The sequence below is a fragment of the Onychomys torridus genome, chromosome 4 (assembly GCF_903995425.1).
Source record: "Onychomys torridus chromosome 4, mOncTor1.1, whole genome shotgun sequence".
NCBI lineage: Eukaryota > Metazoa > Chordata > Mammalia > Rodentia > Cricetidae > Onychomys > Onychomys torridus.
Window position 1 is genome coordinate 86,657,667 of NC_050446.1, and position 20,637 is coordinate 86,678,303.

The 20,637-nt window shown below is 41.2% G+C and overlaps 2 protein-coding genes across 6 annotated transcripts in view; one reads left to right on the plus strand and one right to left on the minus strand.

The window, feature by feature from the left end:
* The window catches only part of Slc12a6 (solute carrier family 12 member 6), a 91,965-nt gene extending 76,987 nt beyond the window's left edge, over positions 1–14,978 (plus strand). For all 3 annotated transcript variants that reach the window (XM_036183123.1, XM_036183124.1, XM_036183125.1), the window contains 11 exons: positions 336–434; positions 1,768–1,887; positions 2,917–3,021; positions 3,369–3,537; positions 5,850–6,045; positions 6,558–6,727; positions 7,830–7,961; positions 8,852–8,959; positions 9,038–9,222; positions 9,789–9,922; positions 12,186–14,978. In XM_036183123.1, the coding sequence (XP_036039016.1) occupies positions 336–434; positions 1,768–1,887; positions 2,917–3,021; positions 3,369–3,537; positions 5,850–6,045; positions 6,558–6,727; positions 7,830–7,961; positions 8,852–8,959; positions 9,038–9,222; positions 9,789–9,922; positions 12,186–12,277 (1,510 nt within the window). In that variant the 3' untranslated portion in view covers positions 12,278–14,978. The remainder of the gene's footprint in view (positions 1–335; positions 435–1,767; positions 1,888–2,916; positions 3,022–3,368; positions 3,538–5,849; positions 6,046–6,557; positions 6,728–7,829; positions 7,962–8,851; positions 8,960–9,037; positions 9,223–9,788; positions 9,923–12,185) is intronic.
* On the minus strand, positions 14,843–20,353 carry Emc4 (ER membrane protein complex subunit 4). Of its 3 annotated transcripts, XM_036183126.1 has the most exons (5): positions 20,134–20,353; positions 19,730–19,844; positions 15,993–16,146; positions 15,576–15,736; positions 14,843–15,210 (listed from the first exon to the last, which is right to left on the minus strand). In XM_036183126.1, exons 1-5 carry the CDS (start codon positions 20,217–20,219, stop codon positions 15,175–15,177), a joined length of 552 nt encoding a protein of 183 aa, XP_036039019.1. In that variant the 5' UTR covers positions 20,220–20,353; the 3' UTR covers positions 14,843–15,174. The 3 variants fall into 3 exon arrangements, with proteins under 3 accessions (XP_036039019.1, XP_036039021.1, XP_036039020.1); XM_036183128.1 differs by lacking the exon at positions 15,576–15,736; XM_036183127.1 differs by lacking the exon at positions 19,730–19,844 and having other exon boundaries at positions 20,134–20,197.
* Between the last annotated feature and the right edge of the window lie 284 nt (positions 20,354–20,637).

The following is a 20,637-nucleotide window of genomic DNA, read 5'->3' on the forward strand; positions in this document are numbered from 1 at the left end:
CTACATGACTGCTCACCATTTTCTGTATTCCAGTCCCAGGGGATCCAGCACCCTCTTCCGGCCTCCACATGCTAGAAGCACACACATGGTACACAGACATAGATAGAGAAGAACACTTATACACATTTAAAAAAAATTTTTTTAAAGAATGATTTTTAGCCATCAGCCAAAAGAGAGAAAACAGAAAAATGAACAGGTTTACAAGGAAAGATTTTTAAGTTTCTTTACTTCCTGTTTGATAAATGTTGGTGGTCTATAAATAAGCCTCCAGTTATTTAAAGTAGCCTCACAGAATCATTTTATAATAATTCTTCCTACTGTTTCTATTCCTCAAGGTTTTTTCTCATGTGTTACCTCTTTGTGAACTTGGCATGTGCCTTGCAAACATTACTCCGAACCCCTAACTGGAGGCCCCGATTCCGATACTATCACTGGTAAGTTTCCATCTTGTTCCTCATCTTTCTAGAAATCTAGGGTATTCTGGGTTCTCAATACAATTTTTTTTTATGTGCCAGCCATTCCATACTATGTCAATGTTCAGTTGTCGCTTGAATTTCTTCTTTCCTATTCTTTCATAACTGTATGTATCACTTTATAATAACTAATAACATCCACAGAACCATAAAGTGCTTATTTACAGGCTGCTTCATCTTTGAGGTTCAAACCTTCCCTTTGCCTATCTACTTTTCTGTTTTCTCTTAGCTGAGCACTGGATTTCATCCCTCCTTGTCTCTACCTTTATATTCTCATCAGTTTTTGTTCTCACAGTTATCAGAATTTCATTCAGTAATTAAGAGTATGAGCTGTGAAGTTAGGTAACCCAAGTCCTTCATTCACTTTGATACTTTCTAGCCCTGTAGTCTGCAGGAAAGCGTATAACCTCATGGAATCTCACTTTACAGGGAGTAATACATCTAAAGTGCAATGCAGGTACATAGTCAAGCTCTCAATGAAAAGCTGCGGCACAGCGGTGAAGTCTTGTGGGTCCTGATAATGTGTATCCTCAACTGGTTTTAACACCTTCCATCCTCCTTTGAGCTGCAACATTAGTTAAGAGTTGTGGTGAACATTTTTGGTGTTATAGCTTAATCCCCAAATTAACAATACTTTAACATTCATCACGGAGCTAGAAAGGTGATTCTGCACACAAAAAGGCTCCAGTAATACATTGTCTACATAATTTATTTCCTACCAATTTCTCTTATGTGCTATAAAAAGCTAATGGCAGCTTCTCAACAGTGGACTCTGCACTTATGGGGAATTAAATGCCATAAAAATATTAGGAATACTTACGTGAGAAAAATTTAACATCCCATTTCAGATTCTTGATTGTGTTCAATCCCTGCTTTTCCAAGTAAGTATTAATTGTCTTTGTGGCTGATAACATTAGCACCCCTCTTTATGTTTATGATTGCCCAGCAGCAGGAAGTACCCTTTGTTACAGAAAGCACAGGGTTCACTCTATATGTGCTGAGAGTAAAGGCTCAGTGGTAGGTGGCCTGCCTACATGTGTAAGGCAGTAGTAGGTTTGAGCCATAGCACCAGAAAGGAGAAGAGAAAAAGAAGGAGCCATTGCCACAGCTTTCAAGGCATATGATGGTTTTTCTAATAGTTATTTTCATTGTATTTAACTTAAGTTTTGTCTATAATTGACTGGAAAATTTCCAAGCTCCACCATAGTCCAGGAAGCATCTCCCAGAACTGGTGGCTTTCCTTGCTGCTTAGAAAGACACTTGTTGATTTATGTTTTTGTTTTTCATTTTCTAGGGCCCTCTCTTTCATGGGAATGAGTATCTGTCTAGCTCTGATGTTCATTTCTTCCTGGTATTATGCCATTGTAGCCATGGTAATAGCTGGCATGATCTACAAGTACATTGAGTACCAAGGGTGAGTCTGAATTTTACCTGGATCACTGCTGAGAAGATCAGGAATGTCTGGCGTGGCCATGCGTGTGTGGCACATGCCTGTAGTCACAGTACTCGGGAAGCTGAGGCAGGAAGATTGAAAACTCAAAGCCAACCTAGGCTACATATCAAGATTCCGTCTCACCAAAAAGAAAAAAAAAAAAAAAAATGATGCAGGGCTGGAGAGATGAGGGCCCAGTTGTTAGGAGAGTTTGATTCCAAGAACCCATCAGGCAGCTCATAACCACCTGCAACTCCAGCCTCAGAAGATCCAAAATCTGTTTAGCCTCCAGAGACGCTTGAACATGCATGAGCATATCTACACAAAGGTGCATACACATAAATAAACTTTTAAAATTACAACACAAAGTAAACAACTTAACTAAACTTTTCAAGCAAGGGATAGTCTGAAATGCAATTAATCCTAAATAATGTCAAAACAACCAAAACCTCCACCTCCCAAAAATCGGAATAAATTTTATTCTGATTCCAAAGATTACTTTGAACTTTCCATTATTTTCAAAATCATGATCACAAGTAATTTCTTTTTTTGTTTGTTTGTTTTTTTGTTTTTTGAGACAGGGTTTTTCTGTAGCTTTGGAGCCTGTCCTGGACTAGCTCTATAGACCAGGCTGTCCTCAAACTCTCAGAGATCCACCTGCCTCTGCCTCCTGAGTGCTGGATTACAGGTGTGCGCCACAACCGCCCGGCTACAAGTAATTTCTTAATCTGCATTGATATTCCACACAGTTGCTTTTGAATAGAGAGACAGGGGTTAAGTGAGCACCCCTGCCAGCCTGTGTTGTGGACCATCTGTGGTTAGGCGGTCAGTCTCACAGTGAGCTGCTCATACTAGTAAGGACGGTAGATCACCACAACCATTTTAATGGTTTCAATCTTCTACCTTGTACACATTTACTATTAGATTCAGAAAACCCGAGGTTGTTGTTGGTGGTGTTGTTTTAACTTCCTCTCACTGTGGTATAAATTGACTGCTCCTCTTTTCTCCCAGGGCCGAGAAAGAATGGGGCGATGGTATCCGCGGGCTGTCCCTCAGTGCAGCTCGCTTCGCTTTGCTCCGTCTAGAGGAAGGACCTCCTCACACTAAAAACTGGAGGTAAAGCAATCTGCAGAGCTTAGTGGTGTTTGCACATAGCTAACACACACAGCTGTGCTTTCTTGATCACCAGTTAAGAAATCATGTGGCTCAAGGAACTGGTATCGAGTTTTGAACGATCCCAAAGCTGTTGCCTTACCTATTGTTATGTATTTATTGTTTGTTGTTATTCTTTGAAGACTGGTCAATTTCTGAGAACATTTGAAATAACTCAGAACCTTCATTTGCCATTCCTCTGATTCCATCCATCTATGAAGTTAAATGTTTTGTAAAGACCTCCTGGAGTAAAGGATGAAGTTGCTATCTGTTTCCCATGCCTAAGTGTCTGCTCCCTCTCCTCTGCACAGGCCTCAGTTGCTAGTCCTGCTGAAGCTGGATGAAGACTTACACGTCAAGCATCCTCGCCTCCTCACCTTTGCCTCCCAGCTCAAGGCAGGAAAGGGACTCACTATTGTGGGCTCTGTCATCGTGGGGAACTTCCTAGAGAACTATGGAGAAGCTCTGGCTGCAGAGCAGGTAAGAAGCACAGTCCGCCGACCCACATTTCCCAAGCATTGTGTGCTCTGGTGGCCTACGAGAAGACAAACACTGTTCACCCTCAGGAAAGGATGGTGGTTCGCTCCCAAGTGGTAGATCTTTTGTGTTAGCATATAATAAAGGCTGGAAAATCCTTTTATTCCTATTTATTTAAAATGTTTCTGAGCCTGCTATGGTGGTGCATGCCTTTTTAAATTCCAGCACTTGGGGATGCAGAAGCAGGTGGATTTCTGTAAGTTCAAGGCCAGCCTGGTCTTTGCAGTGAGTGCCAGGACAGCCAGGACCCTGTCTCATTTAAAAAAGAAAGCTGTTCTGTATGTAAGGGATTGCTGAGGAAATTGTGGGGGACGTTAAAGCATTTGAATGGTAGAATAGACATAAAAAAATCAGTTTAAAAGAATGTATTTGCACAAGTGTTTGTTGAACATAAGGTTCATTGATATATATATTTTTTTATTTTGTTTTGTTTTGTTTTGTTTTGTTTCAAGACAGGGTTTCTCTGTAGCTTTGGAGCCTGTTGGGGACTAGCTCTGTAGACCAGGCTGGCCTCGAACTCACAGAGATCCTCCTGCCTCTGCCTCTCGAGTGCTGGGATTACAGGCGTGCGCCACCACCGCCCAGCCCAATGATATTTTTTAAAGATTTATCAACTTTATGTCACAGAGCTGTAAGCTAAGTTCAGATAAGCAAGAAGCCCTCAGATTTCTGAGTTATACCTTTCCCTGTGTGACCCAGGCCTCCAGTTTGGTGTTGGCATTTGAACAGTTATGATCCCCCAAACAGAAGGAGCCAAAGTAGATGTCTACTCTTCCCATTAAAGCATTACCCATGAGATTATCAATAAACATTATTTCCAGTTAGATTCCAAATGCTGATCTGAAAGTGAGAGAAATCATGTGAACGTTTATGTTCAGTTGTGGAGAAGGTTCCTAAATCTGATGACAGCGGTGGTGGAGGGGATGTTTCTCTTTACCATCTTTTGTATGGTGTCAAGAAAACTTCGTTTGCTACTCCTGATTAGCTTTGCTGAACAGGTTCTTCTGTGTTCATAAAGAAGCATGTGCTCTGCTCCTGTCAATGACAGGACTAATCCTACTGTTTGGAGAAACGTTGCCTGTGTTTCAAAGTGTTTACTGGATTTTGTTGAAATACTCTGAAACTCTTAAAGAGTAGAAATCGTAGTTGGGTGTGCATATTGCTCTTGCAGAGAACTTGAGTTTAGTTCCCAGCACCCATGTTGGGCAGCTGATAATCATCTATAACTCTAGTTACAGGGAGTCTAACTCCCTCTTCTGTGTCCACTGGTACCTGCATTACCACACACATGTGCGCACACACACAAACAAAATTAATTTTTCCTTCTCTTGTTTTTTGAGATAGGGCTTCTTTGTGTAGCCCTGGCTGTCCTGGAACTCACTCTGTAGACCAGGTTGGCCTCAAACTCTCAGAGATTCGCCTGTCTCTGCCTCCCAAGTGCTGGGATTAAAGGCGTATGCCATGACTGTCTGGCCATAATTAATTTTTAAAATTAATACTTTTTTTTCAAACTAGAAATTCTGGGAAACATTAACCCAGATGACAAAAAAAATATATTTTTTTAAAAGCATATGGTTACAAATGAAGATCCTTACCCTGGGTCACCACTGACTTAATTTGTGCCTTTGAGACACAAATCATATCCATTTTGTACATCATTATTCCCATTCCCCTTCCAACAAAGGAGGAGGGTAAGAGTAAATAGTCATGTGATACCACCTCTGAGTTAGCTTGACTAGATGCAGTACTGATAAATTAAATGCAGGTGTCCTCAGTCACCATTCCAATGTCAGAATGAATATAAGAACAAGAAAAGGGAAAAAGGGAAACTTTGCCTGAGAAAATCCTGAAGTGAAACTTCAGGGCTCATCAGATTAGGTTTCATGAAAGATAAGTCAGGGCATGCCTAGGGTTAACAAGAGTATGGTGTTGACCCTGGTGAACTTGCCTGTCAATCAAGAAGCCACCCAGTATTCACTGTTTGGACAGCCCTGTGTTCAGTGCTTTAACTGGAAAGGAAGCGAGCGGAACAGAGGAAAGGGAAGAGGAGTTAGGTGTGGACAGCCAACTAGCGAGATGAATACAGGCCGTGAGCACGTCTACAGTTAGAACAACCAAGAGGACACCCAGGGAAGCACGGCTCACTTTGTGGACCTCTCTGTGGAGACAGTCTTAAAGATGGGAATACAATAACATAAGGAATGATGAGTTCAAAGGTCCAGACTAAAGCAGTTGAAGTTTTGTATCTTTTTCAGACCATTAAGCACCTAATGGATGCAGAAAAGGTAAAAGGATTCTGCCAGCTGGTGGTGGCTGCCAAGCTGAAAGAGGGCATTTCCCACCTCATCCAGTCCTGTGGCCTCGGGGGCATGAAGCACAACACCGTGGTGATGGGCTGGCCCAATGGCTGGCGTCAGAGTGAAGATGCTCGAGCTTGGAAGACTTTCATTGGTACAAAATGTTTCTTTTCCTGACCTGAGGGCCCACCTAGAGGGGAGCAAATTAAATCTGCCATCCTGACTCTCCTAAACTACACTGCTGTGTTGAAGCATGCTGTTAGAAGGCCACCTAAAAACTCATAATTACCTGTGTTACCTGCCCTCTCCAGCTTTACATTTATGTTCACAAATTAGTGGTCTAGGTCAGGTCTCATCCATTGTCATTTTCATTTTGATGTCCTCACAGGAACTAGAAGGATTGTCTTTCATGAGACTCTCCCAAATTCATACTTGAAATATTTAGTATCCCTAGTTTCCTACCATGTTTCTCCGTTCATTTACTAGCTCTCGGGACTTCCCCCAGTGACCTCTGTCCCTTAGTAAAGTGTGATGTATTATGTCAGTAGGACATACTGCTCAAAGAAATGCCATTGAGCGTTACCTTTCTTTCCTGGAATGGTGGGAAGCAAGGGAAATCCAGCAGTTGTTGTTTGTGGATCCCAATTCTCTCTCCTCTCCATATAGGCACAGTTCGAGTGACAACTGCCGCCCATCTAGCCCTGCTGGTGGCTAAAAACGTCTCCTTCTTTCCCAGCAATGTGGAGCAATTTTCTGAGGGCAACATTGATGTATGGTGGATTGTGCATGATGGGGGCATGCTCATGCTCTTACCCTTCCTCCTGAAACAGCACAAGGTATACTGGACCACTCTCATGCTGTCCTGGCTCACTAGATGTACTATTATTATTTTAACTGTATAGTGGGACTTAAAATCTGAAGAGCTGGGGCTTATCCTTGGCTGTCCCATAATCCCACTTCCAAGCTTCAGCCTTATGAGAAGTGGAGTGGGTTTAGGATGTTTTGGTTTTTTTTTTTTTTGTTTTTTGTATGTTATACCAGTCCACCTTAAGTGAAATCCAGCAAGTTTACTAAAATTCCGTATGAGTGTTCAGAGGGAAAAAAAATGGGAATGTATCAGTCTCAGGGGTAAGTATGTGTATGTTGTGCATATCATACCAATATATGCTCATTCTCTGATAAGTTTGTATGGTATCATTGTTATGCTGTCTGAATAAGCACCCAGTGTATGCTGATGAGGTTATGTAGATGTGTTTTACCTTCCCCCATAGGCAGCAACTTGGTGTCCTCTAAATCAGTTCTGACTTCATCGTCTGGAGGTGGCATTCTGTCCCCCAGATTGAGAGTCAGTCTTACACACTGTCTTCCTACATCCTGAGGATGGTGACTACAAGCACTGTTTGTTCTACCCATGCTCTGACTTAAACCATTCACCGTTGGTGGTCAGCTCGATCCCCAGTCCCTCTGTCTTTCCAAGGATTTTATAGGTTACATGCCAGGAGTCAGGGACAAAGACCAATTTCACAATACTACATGAGCAAGTTTTTTTCTTGTAGCAGAATTAAGAGATTAGAGCCAGGAGTGGTGAAACATGCTGGTAAGTCCCACCACTCAGGAGGCCAAGGTAGGAAGATCAGAGTTCAAGGCCATCCTGAGCTAATGTGTTAACTTAGATTGTATCTAATGTGTTGCTTAGTCAATCTTTTTTTTTTTTTTGAATGTCGAATGAATGCTGTTTATTGAAGGAGGGAGGAGGTCTTAAATACAGGCTTGCTTAGTCAGTCTTTTACACTACTACAAAAATGAATCAAGCAAGAGGCAAGGAACAAAATACTTGACACTATACCAAGGTCATGCTAGGCACAAATGCTCCTTTTTAGGAAATCACTGTTCCCCTTCTTGCACCTAATTTCCCATGTACACATGGTATTCCATCAGGTATGGCGAAAATGCAGCATAAGGATCTTCACAGTGGCCCAGCTCGAAGACAACAGTATCCAGATGAAGAAGGACCTGGCCACCTTCCTGTACCATCTGCGCATTGAGGCAGAAGTGGAAGTGGTGGAGATGGTGAGGAAGTGGAGTTTGAAATAGAAGAGAACACCATTCCCTCAACCCCAGCTCTCTTCTTAGAATCTAGTCTGGGATATTACTCAGTTATAAATGTGTGCTTTAACCCCCCAAGCCTAACAAAACCTTAATTTATTGACCTAAGTAAGTAGGATGCGTAAATGTTTGAGATTGAAAAATATCTAAATTTTTATTACATTGCATGTGTGCATGTGTGTGTGTATAAGTCAGAGGACAACTTACAGGAGTCAGTTCTTTCCTTCTATCATGTGAGTCTCTGGAGAGACTCCAAATTTGGGGCATCAGACTTGGCAGCAAATGCCTTTATCCACTGAATCATCTTCCTGCCCCTGGCGTTGCTTTTTATTTGCTTTGTTATTTATTATATAGCTCATATATATGTATACATATATATGCATATGCATATAATATGTTTATTTAATTCATGTTAAAAATCACACTAGTGGGCTGGAGAGATGGCTCAGTGGTTAAGAGCACCAACTGCTCTTCCAGAGGACTCGGGTTCAATTTCCAGCACCCACATGGCAGCTAACAACTGTCTATAACTCCAAAATCACACAGACATACATGCAGGCAAAGTGCCAATCCACATAAAATAAAAATAAATCACACTAGTTTTATATGGAAAATACAAACTACGGTGTTTTGTTTCAAGGAAACAAATATGATTAAATTATAGAAAATACTTAGTGACTCTATATTTAATCTACATCCCCCAAACCATGTGTCCTTATATCTAAAGACTGAACAGAATAGGAGTGAAAGGTTGATATGGTGACAGTTTTTCTGAATTGGTCAGTGTGTAAAAATAACACTGTGGTTAACATGTCTTTGTTCTGTATGCCTACTTTGTGTGCTGTCCATGACAGCATGACAGTGACATCTCTGCCTATACATATGAGCGCACCCTGATGATGGAGCAGAGGTCCCAGATGCTGCGGCACATGCGGCTCTCCAAGACAGAACGAGACAGAGAGGTGAGACCTTGCTGTCCTTTCCAGTCAGTTAAAGCATGAGAAAAAGAACAGGGAGAGTAACTGTTTGACCTTCCCCAGGCACAGCTGGTGAAAGATCGAAATTCAATGCTACGCTTAACTAGCATCGGTTCTGATGAGGATGAAGAGACAGAAACGTACCAGGAGAAGGTACACATGACTTGGACCAAGGATAAATACTTGGCATCCCGGGGGCAAAAGGTCAAGTCAATGGAAGGATTCCAGGACCTACTTAATATGCGTCCGTAAGTGTTTCCACTCACAAGTCTATCCTATAATACAGTATCCTAGACAGTGGTACAGATGTGACTGTACCTGAACACAGTCACATAGGGTGGGATGTTTGTTTTCATCAAGCTGATTTAGGCTAAATAGCTGATTTAAGCTATTTATTGTTTGCCTGTGAAGATTAATTCCCAATTAAACATTGTATACAAACTAACCATCCTCCACACTGTTTCTGTATTATTTGTCTATTATTATAAAATAAACAAACAATGAGAAAACCAGGCCAGTGAAATAATAGCTTGTTGCCAAGTCTTAGGTCCCAAAAGTTGGTGGAAGGAAAACCACTCCCAAAAAGCTGCCTTCCTACACACACACACACACACACACACACACACACACACACACACACACACTGAAATCTTTAAAAGAATTTTTTAAAGAATAAGAAAACTAGAGATGTTAATACAGCAAAGAAATTATCACATTGTCCATAGTCAAGTGAAAAGGCTCAAGGTGTCAAAATAAAGAGTACTTATAACTGGTTTTCTCTTTGCCTTAACTATCTTATTCCTTCCCCACTCAGGGACCAGTCCAATGTGAGACGGATGCATACAGCAGTGAAGCTCAATGAAGTCATAGTTAACAAGTCCCACGAAGCAAAACTGGTTTTGTTGAATATGCCAGGACCACCCCGAAACCCTGAAGGTGATGAAAACTGTATCCTTTCCAAGAGTGAAGCTGCCAATAGGAAAAAAAAAAAATCTTCTTAGCCTGTTATTAGACAGTCAATGGTTAAGGTCAGTCTATTCTCCACTTTCCCTGAGGAAGAGCTTAATGCCATTGGAAGGGATGCTTCCAAAGTTGTAAGACTAAGTGATTTCCTCTCAGGAAGCTGGGGAAGGGAGTTACTATGTTCTCTCTGAATCCCATGTATACCATGAATCCTAATTTTCAGTGATAAACCTAGAACAGAACCCACATCCATTCTCCTTTCAGGATCCTCTGCAAAGCCATCTTTTGATGGAGTTAGGGGAGAAGCACTTGAGATGGGACTTCATAACAGAAGTGAGAAAAAGGCATAAGGATTCTTCTTCACCAGGGTTGTTTATGGGAACCCTCTAGCCCTGCAGTGACACAGACTGTGACCCATTCTTAGAAGCACCATTGAGGAAAAGGGGGATGGCTTATTAATGAAAAAAAAAAAAAAATGGCATGAAAATCTGACTCATGCAGCTTCACTTAGAAATTCTGTGGGCTCTCTCTAGAGATCTTTTGAGGTATGTTTTTAGCCCTTTTATTTTTTGGCGTTTTTGTCAAAAGAGTAACATTGTCAGTGCTAGTTTTCATTTTTAATTGTGTACACATACACATGTACACGGGCACATAAATACACATACACCACAGCATGTAAAGGTCAGAGAGCAACCTTTGAGAGTCAATCAAACACAGGTCATCAGGCTTGCACAGCAAGTGTCTTTAACTACCCCCCCCCACACACACACACAGTTGAAGCCCTCTTTTTCATGTGTCTGTTGTGAGGGAGATCTGCTTCCTTTTTTTCTCCCCCAGGGTACTCTTGAGGAAGAAGCGAGAAATTTGTAGGTAGAAGTATAGACAGAGAGACAGTTAGAAAAAATAGGACTGGAGAGATGGCTCAGCCGTTAAAGGCTAGGCTCACAACCAAAACTATAAGAAAACATAGGATAGCTCGGGAGGGCCTGGATCCTAATCCACTAGTCCCTTCTGTCTCTGCTGAAGGGCTTTTTAAAGGAATGCCAAGGGGTAAGGCAAAAGACCACCCCCCCCCCACGAACAGCCAAGTGTAGACCATCCCCAACACCTAGTGCACATGGTCCAGGTATCCCTGAATGCAGTCCTGCTATGTAAAGCAAGCTCCAATCTCACTAGAAAACCTCTATGGCCTCCATACTGTCGCCTGCGTGTGTGCTTGTGCAGGTTTGGTTGGTGCTCATGGAAGTCTGAAAAGAGTGTTGGATTTCCTGGACCTGATGGTCATGAGCCACTACATGCATGCTAGGAACTCATACCTGGGTCCTCTGCAAGAGCATCAAGTGCTCTTAACCACTGAGACATCTCTCCAGTCACTTAAAACTTTTTATTTATGCCAGGCAATGTGATGCACCCTTTATCCTAGCATTCAGGAGGCAGAGGCAGGCAGATCATGATGAGTTCAAGGCCAGTTTAAGTCTATGTACTGCATTTCAGGCCAGCTAGTGTTACACAGTGAGAGTCTCTCTCACGTATTTGTTTGTATTTATGTGTGTGTTCTCCTGACTCATTCCAAAGAATTGAACTCAGATTGTCAGGCTTATACAAATTCTTTCAATAGCTGAGCCATCTCACTGTTTACCCAGTTTTAAATCACATTTAGAAAATAACAAATAAGGGCTGGGGCTATCACTCCATGGTAGAATATTTGCCTAACATACATGAGACTTTTGGTTCAGTTCCCAAGGACTTAGAGGTAAGGAGGGAGGGAACAAATGAGAATATCTTATATTAAATATGCAAAGAGTCTAGATTCAAGGATTAATTCATAACTTTAAAACTGAATCCAATTCCAGATTTGGTGGTGCAAGCCTGGAATCTTATCTACTTAGGAAAAGTGAAGGTCTGTCTGGGTGCCAGAAAGAATCAAGACCAGCCTGGGCAATTTAGTGAGACCTTGTTTCAGAATTTCAAAAAATTAAAATCAGAGCAGGTGAAACAGTTGCACATAGGGTGTTTGCCTAGCATGCACAAGGCCCTAGTTTTAATGCATAGCACTGCTGAAATGAATGGGTGGGTGGGTGGATGTATAGATGGATATTGAATCTAAAGGTCAGGGTTTTCCTATTCTGAGTATATAATTATTAAGAAAAGTGTGCTGAGTTTGCAGTCCTGTGATCAAACTTAGATTACTGATGCCAGGTTATAAAGTGTATTATTCATCTGCCTGTTTCCTTGACAACTTATGAAGACATGGAATTCCTAGAAGTACTCACCGAGGGATTAGAGCGAGTCCTCCTTGTCCGGGGTGGTGGCAGTGAAGTAATCACCATTTACTCATAATCAGCTTGTGGAAGATTCTGCTTGGTCTTACCTTCCCTAAAAGACTCATCGTCCACAGATATGACAGCTCTTTCCTACCACACCCACTCGATTCTTGTGGAGATGAGCCCCAACTATGCTCTTGGCTGCAACATGATCTGCTATCCCAGCAGAAGTAAATATTCCCTTAACATCAGAATGGTCAAGTCCTAAAAGCTATTTCTATGGCAGGAGAAGGCAAGTCAAAATTAACAAGCTAAGCCAAAGGGAACCCTTGTCACTGCTGAAGGTAGTGAGTTAGTAAAATGTGTGCTAGAAATTTAACTAAAAATGAAAAACAAGTTAATATCCAACATTCAAGATGAGTCTCAGAAACACAGTTCAGTGATGACACCAGAGAGGTAACAGCCAGTCAGCCTCACCTTAGTAAAAAATGAGTGGCCAAATGTTACCACTGTGGAGATAGTATACTCATGTACAAAACCTGAAACATAGCTGCAGCCTCTACTTATTCAAAAGTCTGATCCCCCAGATACTAAGTTTTATTGTCTGTACTATGCCACTGTATTTCAACGGTCTTTCTTTAAAAACCTATTCTGTGGTTGTAATGTAGACAGTGTTACCATGGAAAATGTTTTTTGAAAGGTAAAATGTTTTTCAGGTTCTCAAATGGCTGGGCTAACGGGATTCCAGAGAGGACTATTGAAATGTGCAGAAACAGAGCCTATGGTTAGCTCTGCAGCACAAAGCACACAAGGTATTATCTGAGAACTGCAGGTTGTTATGCAGCTTCACCAGGAGGGTCTCCTCTTCTATCCTTAGCAGGCACTGATTTAAACAGCAACAACAAAGCTGTAAAAAAGACACTAGGACAGTGTGCTGCCACCTCCGAGGGCCCCGGCTTTAGAGGGGTTAAGTAGTGGAACTGGGCATGTGAGAGCCATACCCTTCACAACAACGGTGCCAAAATCATCTGTCTAAAGTGGCAGACAGGTTTGCATTGGCCTGACATTAGCAGCTTTTCTTTCACAAGAAATCAATCTGTGGCCTCTTTGCCAAAGCCATAGTGAAGACTGAGGCACTCGCCTCCATGCCCAGAGCTGAGCTTTCCCCTTCAATGTTATTCTTCTGACTCCAGAATCCTGGCTCTGAGCCAAGTGCTCCCCTGAGCCAATGATCTGCTGTCAAGTGTCATTTTCAAAAAGCTCTAAATGTGCCAAGGAAATACCTGTGTAAGGTCAGCTTCTTGTTCTAATTTATTGGTCATGAAAACCTAGCTTACCAGCATAGGAAGTCTTTGTGGCTGAGCAGTAATTCCAAGTATGTGAAACCTTCATGTTCTTTACACGATAGTTAAGAAACTGTCTTCTTGCTTACATACATGGCTGCTTTTAAATTCCCATTTATTTATGGTAAATTATGCTGTGCTACATACCCTGTAGGACATGGAACACCTGGAATTCAACCCCAGAGACAGAAGAAAACCCTCAAACATGGTTTAAGAAGCTGAGTCATAGGATTTGTTCTTCATCCCCCAGGCCCACTCAAGGTAGCAGAGAGGACCCAGAATCTTTTCCTGCTCCTCCCTGCATCAGGTAGAAGAAACTGTTTACAGTTCCCTTTCCAACACTCCATTGCATAGTTGAGTTTAGTCCCCTAGACTCCAAAGTGTTAAACACCCAATCTGTAAAAGCAAGCCTGCCCAGGAACTGCCTAACACTTCTACCCCTGACTATAATACCACTTTTTCCCATATCAAACAAATATGGGCAAAGAATAAAGTTAACTTTAAGAAAGGCTGTTTGTGGTTAGAGCTATATAAGAATCTTTTAAAGGGTAAGAGAATTAGTAGCTATTAATATAGCTATTACTTCAGTCCCTAAAACATAAAAATCACTGTTACATGGAAAAATGGTTATTAGGCCAGATTTATACTCCTCTGTCTAGAGCATTTCATGTCTGTGTGTTGCTTATGTTGTCTGTCTGCAAAGTGTCTTTATCTCTTTTAATCACTGCAAATAAAGCAATACTGAAAACTTGAGAGAAAATGCACCTTAGGGGAAGGGGCCAAATATTTCTAGAGGGAAGAGAAAGATCTTCTCCTGCCTTCTTAAAAGACCCAGCTTTTTGTGTCTTACCTATGAGTTTAGCAGGGCAGGCTGTAACATTCACTCTCCCCCAACTGGCCCTCAGCCTTTCATAGCTGTCTTAAAAGCTGGAGTTTGAACTGCAGGCCTGTTTGACAGGTGCCAGCTTCCTCATGGCAGAGGAAAAGTCACTGCTCTTCATCTTCTGTTGCCTCCCATTCTTATGGCCCCAAGGATCCCACCAATCCTTATTCCCCCTAAATGTTAAAAAAAAAAAAAAACTTATTGTGGATATTAAAATAAGTTACACTGTAAGTATATTTACATGCTCTTTTTTCTGGTTTATTTTTCTTTTCATCATGTATAATTTGAATCCAGCATTAGTTTCTCACATCTTGCAAAAAAAAAAAAATCTGATATAGAACTTTTGTCTCTGCTTATGTGATATAGAAGTGAAATATTAACAGATTTAAGGGGAACTTGAGAAACTTTTAAAGCATTGTTCTCAACTGTTTAATTTATTGAAAGATGCTGCTACTCAGCAGCTGCTATTCTTTTGTTTACATAGAGTCTGGTTTTGTTTTGCTCTGTGCTGGGAACATGAATAAAGTTTTCTACATTATTTTCAGTCAGAAGTTGTGCTAGTTTCTTTTCTGCTGTAACATGCTGCACATTGCCCTTGTAGAATCTGTCTCTCATCACAAAAAACACTGCAGACCTTCTGGTTCTTCTCAACATGCGTGATATTTGAAGTGAGCATACTTAGGAGCTGTGAGCTTAGAGTGCAAACAAGGCCTGTATACACAGACACCAGGTGCTGCTTTCTCAGGGTCACAAAAGTAGTCCTCCACCACTGAACTCCATTCTCTAAAGAAAGAAACAGCATAGAGGTGAATATAACTTACTCAGTTACCTAATCACAAGCTCTGCCATACATGACATTGTAACTTTTAATGCTTTTTTATTACTTAAGATATGAACTCTTGGGCCAGCTAGAGGCCTCAGAGGGTAAAGGCACTAACTGAATTCAATTCCAAAAACCCATAAAATAGGAAAAAAACAACTCCTGCAAGTTGTTCTCTAACCTCCACAACACAGACAGAGGCATGTAAAAAATAAAGCTTTAAAAAAAAAAAAATGAACTCTCAATCCCAACTCTAACTCCCTACCCATCAAATGAACGAGCTATTCACCATACATCCCATTTGCCTGAAATTTAACATTAACCTTACCTCAGGGGGCTCAATAAAGGCTAGCCAATCTGATGCATGTGTAGGCAACAGTCCCATGGATTGGCACTTGTAAACAGCCAATGCCAAACCCATCAGGTTCCCAATGAGATAGACCAAACCTTGAAGAAACTTCTGACTTGAACTCTCTAGCATCTTGAAAGCTGTTGGGATAACAGACATTGTCAAAACATTTTTTCTCCCAATAGGAATGAAAGCAAGCACGAATTTATACATACAAACCTAAAAGAAGATTGTAAATAGTATCACTCCACATAAATAGAAAACTACACACCATTTTCTTTTCATGCCACCACTATTACCACCACCACCCTGCACACCCTCTAGCCAAAAATATACAAAAGAGTTTGCCTTCAATCTTTAGCACCCAGGGAAGGTGCTATTTTTATGAATACTTACTGGCTGAAATGGCCATAAGTGCTTGAATGGGTCGCCAGGCCATCATACACACCATCATAGTAGGGAAGATGGAGATGGTATTGCCTGCCATGTACATGATGAAGAGGTTCATAGGAATCTGTTTGAGGGGACCCAGGGCGATGTCCCAGCAGCGCTAAAACAAACACACAGTTGAAACCTCGGATCACTACCCTCCAGTCTCACATGTATAACTGATGCTTAAGTCAGATGAACACAAGTTTCAATTCTCTGCTTGACTGAGCTTACCACCAATTCAGGGTGCTACAAATCCCTCTACTTCTCTATGCTTTTCCCTTATACAAACTTTCCAGAGGATCTTTTTATTTTGTTTTTCAGAATGGTTTCTCTGTGTAGCCCTGGCTGTCTTGGAACTCCCTCTGTAGACCAGGCTAGCCTTGAATTCAGAAATCTGCCTGCCTCTCAAGTGCTGGGATTAAAGGTGTATACCACCACTGGCCAACAAGTTTTGAGAAGTTTATATATAATCTTTTCATTCCTAGAGACCGCATCTTGCTATGTCTGGGTTGACCTCCAACTTGAGATTTTTCTTGTATCCTCCCAACTGATAGGACTGTAGATATGCACCACCACACCCAACTAGAAATTCATAATTAAGAATGTGTGCGAAGACTCAGCATCTAGTTCATGAAAGTTAGACAAAGAACAAACTAAAGAATTTTAAGAAAACAAGAAAAATTCATTAGTAAATAAAATCATCAAAGCTAAACTTGTCTTTTTGCAAAGATTATATATTCAATTCTGGTAAATCTGATGACTTAGAAAGGAGAGAAGACAACTCTTTCATGTCCAGAAGGAAAAGGGGACAGTGCTATAGATCCTGCACATATTATACTGGCCACATTATAAACTACTTTCACTATTTGAAATTTTAGGAAATGGATAAACTCCTAGAAACATGACTTACACAAATGGCATTAAAAAAGGAACAAATATAGTTCCATGGCAGTTAATAAAGCTGACCCTATAATTAAGCCGAGATGGCTTCCCTTGACAAATTCTAACCATTTAAAGCTTAAAATAAAACTAAGTCTTAAACTCTTCTGGAAGGAAACAAAACTAAAAATTCTAAACTCAAATCACATAAATACCCAAACCTTAAAAGACCATTATGAGAAGTGTGTTTGTGTGTGTGTGTGTGAGAGAGAGAGAGAGAGTGAGAGAGTGAGAGAGAGAGAGAGAGAGAGAGAGAGAGAGAATAAATAAATCTTACTTATGAACTAATCTAAATGCAAAAATCCTGACAAAGCCACTGGAGAGATGGTTCAGTGTTTAAAAGTACTTGTTGCTCGGCCAGCAGTGGCACACACCTATAGTCCCAGCAATAGGGAGGCAGAGACAGGTGGATCTGAGTTCAAGGCCAGCCTTATCTACAGATCGAGATCCAGGACACCAAAACTACACAGAGAAACCCAGTCTTAAAAAACATTTTAAAAAAAGTACTTGTTTCTGCAGTAGAACCGATGTTTGGTTCCTAGCACCCACATGGTGGCTCACAACCATCCATAACTGCAGTAAAGGATCTAATTCTTCTGACTTCTCTATACCAGGCATACATATACAGGCAAAACACCAATAAGCATAAAATAAATCTAAAAAAAAATAAATTTAATCCTAATAGTATTAGCAGAGTAAGTCTATCTATATAAATATAACAATAACAATTTTGTTTATTCACATTTAAAAAAGCCTTATTTAGGGCCTGGAGAGATGGCTCAGAAGTTAAGAACACCAACTATTCTTCCAGAGGTCCTGAGTTCAATTCCTAGCACCCACAACCATCTGTAATGAGATCTGGCACCCTCTTCTGTGTACATAATAAATTTTTTTTTAAAAAGCCTTATTTGTAAATAATTTCCTATAGAACATACATAGAACACAGAATTATTATAAAAGTATATTATGATGTGCCTTTTAAAAATGTCATTTAATAACTTACTATAATGTAATAATGAGATAATACTTATCAAAAAATTAATGGCTCTGTCATTTTCATATTGTAAAAACTGAATGTATGCATTCCTTGAAATAAAAATCATGTGTCCAGCAATACTAAGGCTGTGAGAAAAATATAAAAAGGAAAGAAAATATCAAGCACCACTCTAAACACTTGGGACACACTTCTACTGTAAAATTCCTGCTAATACAGCTTTACAAGAATGATAAGACAGATGCTAAATAACAAAATAATTACCATGAGATATATTTATAACATACATAAATGTCACAGAAAAAATACAAAGAAAGGATACAGAGTGCCACAGGGAAAGACTTAACTATGTAACAGTAGAGAGACCCTAAAGGAGAAGAGCAAGCAATTTATAAAGGAATCCAGAGGAAAAGCATTCTAAAAATAGAGAACAAATACAAACAGCAGAGAACAGGAACTTGTCCGGTAGCCTTTATGACTAGAGTGCATAAATGCAAGAACGGTAGGCGGCAAGGCTAAAGACGCTACCAGGAGTGACACTGGTGCATGCAGAGTTGTGTATAGTACTAAAAGGTTCTGGCTTAGCTTTTGTGCTGAATGAACATGGAATTACAGGCTGATTTTGAGTAGGGATGATCTGACATTTTTTTTAACTTATTATGCATGTATGTATACATTGTTCTGCTGCATGTATGCCTACTAACCCGAAGAGGGTGCCTTGTGAGCTCTTAACCTCTGAGCCACCTCTCCAGCCCTATCTGGCATGTTTTAAAGGGAACATTTTGATGGCTGTGCTTGGAAACTACAGGGGAAACAATGTAGAAGGAGCAAGACCAGTTAGAACTCTATTAGAAAGGGATATTGGGAATTTGAGAAGAGTGAGATGCGAATATAGCTTCTCTTTCAAAATGGTGGTCTCATTGGGAGTATGCACTGTTAAAGCTCATCAAATTGTACCCTTTTAGATTAGAGATTCCTAAGCAAGGACAATTTGCCTTCTGGAAAACATTTGGTAATGCTGGAAACATCTTTAGTTCACACAATTGTGGAAATAAATAATGGTGCCTAATGTGTAAAGATCAGGAGTACTGATTATCTTACAGTACCCAGTACAATTAATTCCCCACAACAAAAAAGTACTTAGTTCCCAGTAAGATAACAGTGCTGAGGTTGAGAAACCATGTTTTATTATCAGTAGAAGAATGGAGGGACAGATGATAAATGATTTAGTCTACTGCAAAAATCTAGGTGCAGGATGGTGGCTAGGGCTGGGATGATGTAACAGGTGAAGGCAGTAAGAAATGATAGCAGGATTGGGATTTTGTTTTTAAAGGTAAAAGTAACGAAGGGCTGGAGAGAGGGCTCAGCGACTAAGAGGACCAGGCTTCAATTCCCAGCACCCACACGGCAGCTCACAACTGTCTGTAACTCCAGTTCCAGGGGATCTGACACCTTCACACCAATGCACATAAAGCTAAATTATGTTTTTCTCAAGTAATACAATATCCTAACAGACTGAATGTATGTCAGAGAACTAGAGCAGGAAAATATGGCTTCAAGGGGAAGGTATTGCCACTGATGCCATTTTTCAACCCATTTCATAAACTATTTTTTCAATTAACCACTTTTGGCTCTTATATGTAAGATACTGTAATACGAATCTAAAGCAGTTTAGCTCCCAAACACTCAGGCAATGGCTATCTTTACCACTACTCGGGATAGTAAGGTAAGACAGGGCTGGCCCAAATGCTACAGTAACATCTAATACCTTCTCCACCAGGATCCGGTCTGTCTCTTGCACACTGGTATCAGGCACTTGCTTGTCCAAGTAACCGACTGGATAGAGTGAGTCTCCCTGTCCACTGCCCCGGTCACTTCGGCCTCTAAAGAACCAAACCAAATCAAGAAACTAAGACTGCTACTTTTCAAGCCCGCGTTTCCAGTTCTACAAATCACAAGAATAAAGAGCCTCGGGTGTAGCTACCTAAATTAGACCCTCTCGTGCGTTCGTCAGGTTCCAGCCTATTGGAAAGATTAAAAGATCCCTAGGGAAAAACAACTTCCACAGCACAAAACCTCCTCAGGAGAAGTGTGTGTGCCACCCACCCGTGTCGGAAACTTGTGGCCCAGGTTCGCTAGGCTCGGACACCACGCTTCACGCAAACGACTCACCTGCTGCCTCCTCCCGGCCCGCTCAGCTCAATGGCCCACTTGAACCGCCGGCCTCGGTTGGCCACCAAGCCGCCCTGGGACGTCATGACAGCAGCGGCTGGCTAAAGCTCCCTTAACCTGCCCGCCGCTGCGTTCCTCTCGAAGAAACCCGAGGTGGTGATCGCAGGTACTCCGACTTGCTCCCTTTCGCCACAGCGCACTTCCGGTGCATAATATGTACGTCACGCGCCCCCCGGAAACTCGCGCTCGGGTCTCCTGAGTGCGCATCACCGAGCCGGAGTGAAGTCCGAAATGACAGGAATTGAAGACAAGGAGAGTACGAAATTGAAATCCTGTTTTAATCCCAGGGTTGCTCGGGACTGGTGATCCTGAGCGAGTTACTCAGCCTCTGGCTACTACGTGTCCACGTGTTGCAGGAGCTATATATTTAGGGTTTTTTTGTTTGTTTTTCCTCTTAATTCGTAAACTAAGCCATCGGCGTAGACACTAGGGGCGGAAAGCTAC